The sequence below is a fragment of the Oppia nitens genome, unplaced genomic scaffold (genome assembly GCF_028296485.1).
Source record: "Oppia nitens isolate AA-2021 unplaced genomic scaffold, nextdenovo-longstitch-racon4-pilon3 scaffold4_pilon_pilon_pilon, whole genome shotgun sequence".
In the NCBI taxonomy this organism is placed as follows: domain Eukaryota; kingdom Metazoa; phylum Arthropoda; class Arachnida; order Sarcoptiformes; family Oppiidae; genus Oppia; species Oppia nitens.
In genome coordinates, this window is record NW_026533232.1 from 8,148,157 (window position 1) to 8,156,544 (window position 8,388).

General features: G+C 25.4%; 1 protein-coding gene across 1 annotated transcript; it reads right to left on the minus strand.

Moving 5' to 3' along the window:
- Positions 1-2,452: 2,452 nt before the first annotated feature.
- LOC128960388 (uncharacterized) lies at positions 2,453-7,879 on the minus strand. The gene is made up of 8 exons (XM_054306460.1): positions 7,876-7,879; positions 6,618-6,887; positions 4,925-5,218; positions 4,558-4,824; positions 3,879-4,197; positions 3,592-3,737; positions 2,774-3,208; positions 2,453-2,697 (listed from the first exon to the last, which is right to left on the minus strand). Exons 1-8 carry the CDS (start codon positions 7,877-7,879, stop codon positions 2,453-2,455), a joined length of 1,980 nt encoding a protein of 659 aa, XP_054162435.1.
- Between the last annotated feature and the right edge of the window lie 509 nt (positions 7,880-8,388).

An 8,388-nucleotide genomic window follows, 5' to 3' on the forward strand; every position in this document is an offset into this window, starting at 1 on the left:
TCTATTTATTTATTAAAAGCAGATTTTATGTTTTATGAAAGTATAATACAGTAATTTTTAATCACTATTTATGTTTTATCATAAAATAATAATACTATAAAACAATAGTGAGAGAGAAGTGAATTATAAATTTAGATTTATTAAGATATTTATAAAATTTTTAAAATATTTATTTATGATTTATATTTTATAAATTGTTTTTCAATACATAAAAATATATTAAACATAATAAAACTGTTTTTATTTCTTAATCTATGTCAAAAACAAATAATTTATTCATAAATTTTAAATAAAATAATAAAATGTTTTTAAAACTATTTTGCTGTTACTTATTTTATTTATGATAATAATAATAATTAAAATTATCCGAAAATGTTTTATTTAATTAAATAATAAAATATCTTATCTATTTTCTAATTATTAATTTTAAAAAATTGTTTCAAATAATTAAATATTCAAATTCTAAAGTTATTTAACAAAAATATTTTTTAAAAATGATTATCGGTTGTCATTATAAAAATGATAATAAGACAAAATTATTTTTATTTATTTTTTTTAAATATAATAACTAAAAAAATATTTCATAAAACTTTATACAAATATTTATGATAAATAATTTAAATATTTGTAAAAAATATAAATATATAAAACTAAAACTAAATATTTCTAAAAAATTCAATAATTAAAATAAAATGTAAGTCATATTTTGATATTATATTTGAAAACATTTATATAAATATTTATCTGTAACTAATGTCATGCCATCACATCCAGTGTGCTCTACATATGTTAGAAAAGACCCCCCAATAGAGATAATCCGTTATTTACAACCAATACCCGACCCATAAATTAATAATATTTAAAAACAAATTTTACCTTAAATACAGGTTTGTATGGATTGTTTTATGGTTATGACATCCATATATGCTATACTTAAATAGACTTAAATTATGACTTTAATACAACGTTTTAAAACAAATAAATATAACTTTAAAATATCTTTAATTGAATGTTTAAATGTATTAAGTATTGTATAGAATTGGATGAATAAAATTCGTGATTTAAAAATAATGATTAGTTTTTTTTCAAGTTATATAATAATATTATAATAAAATTTATTTGGCTGTTCTATATTTTAACACCTCCTAAGTGCCTATTCTGATACAACGTTACTAAAAATTTTAAAAAATAAAACATTTATCTCAATTGTTTATTATTATTTAGTTAATTTAAGTTTAGTTAAATAGTTAACTATTAATATATTATGTTTATCACTAAATTATTGATGAGTATTTCACTTAAATTAGTTTTAGTTTGCGTTATTGAACACCAGGTTAGGTAACGCAGTATTAGATATTTCACGATTATTATATTAAGACTAATATTCATTTTTAGTGGCCATCAATAGACACATCTATTAATTGATTAAACATAATCTTAATTATAAAAAACTAGACTTAAATTAACTAAATAATAATAAATAGTTGAGAGATAAATGATTTATTTGTTAATTAATTTTCAGTAACGTTGTATCAGAATAGACACTTAAGTATTAATATATCATAGAAATCCCATTTATATTATATAATACAATATTATCATCAAAAATGTTATATAAAATTAAAAACTTATGGCAAATAATCTGCTCTCTATTGGCTTCAAAATAAAATAAAAAGATTTAGTTTTAGTAGTTTAAATATTTAGTAGTTTAGTAGTATTAAATATTTGAAAAATAAATTTATAAATTTTAAATAATTTAAAAAATTCAATAATATACTGTAAATAATGTAGTTATAATTTATTTTTTTGAAAAATATTTTAAAAATATAATAATTAAAAATAATAATAGCATTTCTTACATATTCATATAGAGAAAAACTATTCAAAAATTTATTAAACATTTAGTAAACTTTATTTAATTTAATTTATATTTTATGAAAATGTTTTAATAGTTTAAGTTCTATATGGTATTTATAATAGTAATCTTTTAGTTCAAATTACTATACAATGTAGGAAATATTTTAATAAATATTTTAATAAATTATGATTAAATTAAGTAAAGTTTACTAAACAATTTGCACAATTTTTCCTTATGCTAAATCAAATAATTACAGTAATATTTTATTAATTATTGTAAACTATTAGCGTAAGCATTTAATTGATAAAATTTTTATTTATTTTTAAAAAATAAATAAATCTATTCTATACGATTTTTTCATTAAAAATACATTTATAGACAATTTTTAATAAGTTAAATTTATTGTATAAAATATAAAAATACATGATATGAATTATGATGCTAAAATGTATATGATACAAATGATTTTTTTTTAATTTCTTAATTTGTATTATAACAACCCTAGAAATGATAACTTTATAAATTGAAAACCCTAATATTTTATTTTTAAAAAAATAAATTATTAAATATAATATGATTTGAATGATTGCAATATTAAAAATGTTGTTTTCTCGTTGTTTGATATAAATAGTCGTTGCAAATGCTCGGGTAAGGGGTCTCGTTGGAGATGAGCTGTGATTGAGGCCATTCACGGTTGGTCAGCACCCGATCACGTCGTTTGGCTGACCAGAGACAGGCAAATGTGACCACAAGTATGGTTTGCGCCAAAATAAATGTCAATACTATTAAACTGATGCCAAATATGTTTTTACATGAATTTTGTTCAATTATTTTCTCATCTAAAATCAAATGATAAATAATACAATTTATTACTAAAACAATAATTAATTTTAATTATTTGCACAAATGTTTTACCCATTGATGAGTCGACAACCGAAACATTTTCGTCGTTCAGATCTAACTTTCGTTGACTTCTTTGAAAACCAAATCTATCGGAAACACTGAGTGACTGTTCGACCAATACTTCATCTGTTTCTCTCTTTCTTCGTCTTCGTTTGCCATACGAGTGTACTTCACTGGTTCGGCCGTCAACACCACTAATACTACATTTGATTGGTTCACAGGATGGCAGACACGGAGCTACCAGTGCTTTGAACTGAACCAAGTCTGAAGTGGGAAACTTGAAGGCATCGAAACGGGCCTCCAATACCTGTCCGTCGCCGTCGGCTTTACCCATTGGACCCATTATTAGTGCATCGGTTGGACAGCCATTGCTATCAATCAAAACTATTTCAGACATGTCCTGACCATCAATGGCTATCAACTCTCTCACAAACAATTCAAACGGACCTTAAAATAAAAATAATTTATTAATAAATCATTTTAGAAAAAATACAAATTAACTTAAAAACTTCTTTTCGTTTTTTTGTATAAATAAAAAAATATTGTTTCAATTTATTAATAATACAAAATTTACTATTAAAAATGTTAGTCATGTGTGAATCATATATTTAAAAATATTTGCTATTTGAAACTGTTGTGAGAAAAGTTTCTATAATTATATGAATATTTTAAAACTTAAAAATAATAAACTATTGGAATATAATGTATTTATATATATAAATAAACCTTTTTTTTTTAAAAAAATATTTTAAAATTGTTTGTATCCCAAAAAGCAAAACTTTTTTTAGGTTTATTGTGGGAATTCATACAAAATTTGTTTGTATACATACTGTTCTGTTCGAGGATAGAGAAGCGCAACAAAAGTGAATCCCCGACCTGTGCTGACATTATGTCACTTCTGTATAGATCAGTGATTCTCATCGTTACGTTCGGTGAGCTAACTGTTTCCGAGAGATGACCACTTGTGTCGACATCACTGTCCGACAAAAAACAATCAAATAATATTAATAAATATGTGAAATTGTATTACTAATCTAAAAAATCTGTTTGGTAGGAGGTTTGGGAACCGGTAGTAAAATAAATAAACAAAGTTTTTATATATAAAAAAATCACTAACCCGTCGACCGCAAGGTTCACATTGTTTGATATGCTTTTGTTTGAGAGATCATATTTGCAGTGAACGTTAAGCATGAGGTCCTGTGTGGTGACCACCATATCGTGATGTTGTATAACAATATCATTGGTGAACTGTCCCTTTCCCTCTTGTTTGACATCACACTCAACGTCATTGTACTTCATCTTAATCTCAAACTCTAGACTATTACTAATATCATTGACGCATAGATTTGGCTTTGATTTAGCATAGATTTTGCCGTCAAATACTTTTGTTGTCCTAACCTTAGCTATCATCTCACGGGATCGACACAGGATTGTAACTATAAAAAAATATACATCAAAAAAATAGTTTAAATATTTATAATACTCAAAATGTCAAACAAACAAACAAAAATTGGACCAAAAAATATTGGAAAGTTATAACCAGAAAAATTACTATATAATAGCATTGAATAAAACAATCAATTGTTATGTCATGTATGACAAGAAAAAACCACAACAATGGTATCAATGGACAGGTATTTTCTTAAAAATGAATATAATAGAAAACGAGAGTCAATGACAATTATATTGACAATTGTATACAAAAAAATATAATAGTAGTATCAATCATAAGAAATGAAACTATAATAATAATAATACCACAAACAACAAAACAAAAAAAAATGTATTATACAAACCATTATAACATGAGAGCAGCTCATAGGTCGTGGCACCAGTTATTTCAATGTATGGATTATCGATGTGAGACAAAGAGTTTTTGTCCAAATGTGATGTACGACAGACAGCGTGCGATGGATCTCCCAAATCAAATGAATGGCACCGATAGGCACTAGTCATACACTTTTCTTTGCATTCATCAATTGTCTTAACACTTTCGTACACTGAGTCCACTGTCTTCAGTATCTTACCATTGATGGGCCGAATATCGCATAACTTTTTTGGCTCTAATTTATTTCATAATATAAGAGATTGTTAGTAAAAAACTATTATTTTTTTGTTTCTAGTATTTAACAATTATGTGTAATATACGGATACTTGGCATACCTTGAATACAACTGTTTTCCATATAATCGATAGTACCTGTCGATGATGGTCCGTATTTTTTAGACCTAAGCTCGTTATTTAAGTTAATGGTGTGTCTGTCCATATCGGAAATTGCGCACTCGTGAGAGTCGGTATCAAAATTGACGGATCGGCACTCAAAGTCATGTTCAATCAGACATAACTGCATACACTCGACCCTTGACTGCACTTTCACAGCCTTTTTGGCCAAACGTTTCAATTCATAGCCCTTAACCCTCTCGAAAGCCCAGCCATGAGTACAGACTTTATTTTTGTCTAAAATAAATTATTAAACATTGCATTAAAACTAAAATTACAATTTATGATTACAAATAATAATTATTATGACTTTATAATTACTATTTAATATACATTTAATTATTAGATATTAATTATGATTGCCTTTTCATATACACAACTGTAGACTCCAGTTATTTCCAACAAAAACAAAGACAACTATTACTATCTGTCACTTAAGTTTATTTCAATTATAAATTATTTATTCGTATATTTATAGCATTTTATGTCTTGTTTCGCATCTATTGAATAATAATAAAACTTAATGTTTATTGTTATTGATGTAATGATTTTTGTTATACCAAAATAATAATTTTTATATTAGGATTCCAAACTATATGTGTGAGTGAGTGAATGAGAGAGAGAGAGAGAGAGAGAGAGAGAGAGAGAGAGAGAGAGAGATATTTAAGGTATTTAAGGTGTTTTAAAGACAAAATAGATGTTTTTATGATTTATTTTTTAAACAACCATATGATGTGATACTACCCAAAGATATCTTTAAGGATATATATATATATATATATATATATATTAATATTCACAACAGTGACTCTTATAGCTATATAATTTTTTGTTACTTATAAAATAATTTATAATTTTAGTTTATAGTTAATCCCTAACACATATATATATAAAGATAACACTACGAGCTGTTAGAAAAAATTTGGTTTATAATAATAATTATTTTAATTTACAAATATATTCCGCTGATTTTTTTATTTTAATATTTAAAATATATGGTGAATATACACTGTATATAAAAATTATATATATATTTCTATTACTAAACTTTTAAACTAAAAGCACGACCTGAACGTAGAGTTTGAATGCGAAAAATTATGTTAATTCAAGCGATTAATCATTTTTTATGGCCTACACTCTCTTAATCATAAGTCTCGGTACTGTAACTTCATATTTGCCCTCAAAGTTATCCACATTATTAGTAATACAGTATTAAATACTACTATATATCCGATGTTTTTTTGTTGGTTGGTATCTAGAAATTAGTTGAGAGTATCATTAAAATAGTTGATTGAAAATGAAAAATGAAAAAAGTAATTATTTTGAATAAAGAAAATAGACATAAAAAAGAAAGAGAAAAACGATACCGAAGGAGGTGTTTAGCACTCAATCAATTAATGGTCTATTGTTTTGGATAAAAATGCGATAAAAACTGTTTTTTTGTTGTTATTTTGTGTGTGTATATATATATAATATAATATAATAAGAGGTATAATAGGTTTCTCCCCACTGTTGTTAAGCTAATTATGCAATACTGTTGATATTGTTTTACTAACTATTTTACTAACAATTATTTATTTCGTTTTTTTATTTCAAACAACGATAAGAAACAAAAATTATCACAAATTATATTAACCTTTTAGACAGACTTTCTGTGCATAGATAATGAAAACCGGAAATTGTGATGAAGTTAGCGCTTCGGGTCTCTGATTGGCCGATGAGCTGACCAGAACACACAGTCCTGTCTCGAAGTTTACCGATTTGCACGTATCGTTGAGCAGACAGTATTGAAGACAATCGGTCAGATGCATGACACCTGCGTATGAGTCCAATATATCGGTGGGTGAATTGTATACCTGTCCAGTGATCAGCTCGAAAGTGACTGTATTATCACTCGGACAGACAACTGTTGACAAATATTTTTTTATTATTTATTAGAAAATTGTGAAAATTAGTTAATTTATTTATTTTTAAAATTATTATATTTTTACTTACATTTTTGTTGCGCCAAAACATTATTATTGAATAATAAATTAATGACCAGAATTGGGATTAATATCCTTACAATAGGTAAATGTTTTAAAAGAGATAATAATTTAATTATCAAGAACTGCATTGTTGTTGGTGTTGCTGTCGATGATGTGTCCAATTGTTTTTCATATCAAAATTATTCACAAAATTATAATTTATTTAAAAACATAATATTTTTGTCCACTATTATCAATTAACAACACAACTTACACCAAAAAAGCAAATATAATCAAAAAGTTTGTTTAACTTAAAAAAAACTTTTTAAATTTTTTCCTAATCTAAGAATTTGCACTTTTTTTCTCTCTCTCTAGAATTTATCACTCGTTTTGATTTTTTTATATCAATAGGAAGCCAAACATATATATATATAAAAAAATGTTGTCATCACTTATCAGATATTTGTTGTCGAGAGTTGACGAGTAGTATTAGTATTAGTAGTGGTTGTAAAGCAAACTGTTTTTCTTCAACAAATCACATTTTATCAGTCAATAGGAAAATAAAAATTTTTCTTGAAATTCAAATTGAAAAAAATATCACTGCAATAATAATAACAAAAACTGGTCGATGAAATTGCAAACAAACTTTTGCAAACTAAAAGTTTTAGTAAAATTTTGTCGATAAAATCAAAAATGTTTAAAAAAAATAGTTATTAAACTGTTATTATTTGATTATTAGTGTTATTTACATATAAGGCATATATAAAATATGTTTATGAAAACAGTTTGTTTAGAAAGTCTTTTAATTTCATAACGAATTCTATGTTATTTGAGAGGAGATCGAGATATGTGTGGTGTGTGTGTGTGTATGTGTGTGTCTGCAACAGTCAACTCATAGCACAGTATGTTAAAGCATATACCGATTACCCATAGTATGGTTAAAGCATTAGTACACTGTATACAGTACTATACATACACATCCAGCACTGGCACAAAACATCTAAACCTGACCTTAAACTTGTTTTCCAGAGGACTGACTGCCAGGCAATCCGACGCACAAACACACTGTTCTTCTCTTTTATATATAATGTGTTTAAGAAGATCAGGAAATAATAATAAGAGGGCTCAATAACAGGCTTTCCCCGAAACACACACAACACACACACACACACCACCACTGGATAGACAGTCGACACCGAGCCGTGAAGTGTCGGCACAAACATAAATACACTGAAAAAAACTTAAAGTACCCATAATTCTTAACTATAATACATTTGAATATATATTTCATTTGTTTATATAATTTATTTTCTAAAATAATTAAAATCATTTATATATAAAGACAATAGGTATTTGTTAGTTGTAGTAAAATGCAAGTGAAAAAAATAAAGTGTTAAAAATGTATGTTTTTTATTATATAAAATTAAAAACAATTATAGA

Excerpts from the sequence above, each read along its gene's own strand:
- LOC128960388 (XM_054306460.1), bottom strand. Across the intron at positions 5,219-6,617 it reads ACAGAAAGTCTGTCTAAAAG|ACAAAAATAAAGTCTGTACT; the intron begins GTTAATATAATT and ends AATTTATTTTAG. Across the intron at positions 3,209-3,591 it reads CTCTATCCTCGAACAGAACA|GTCCGTTTGAATTGTTTGTG; the intron begins GTATGTATACAA and ends TTTTATTTTAAG.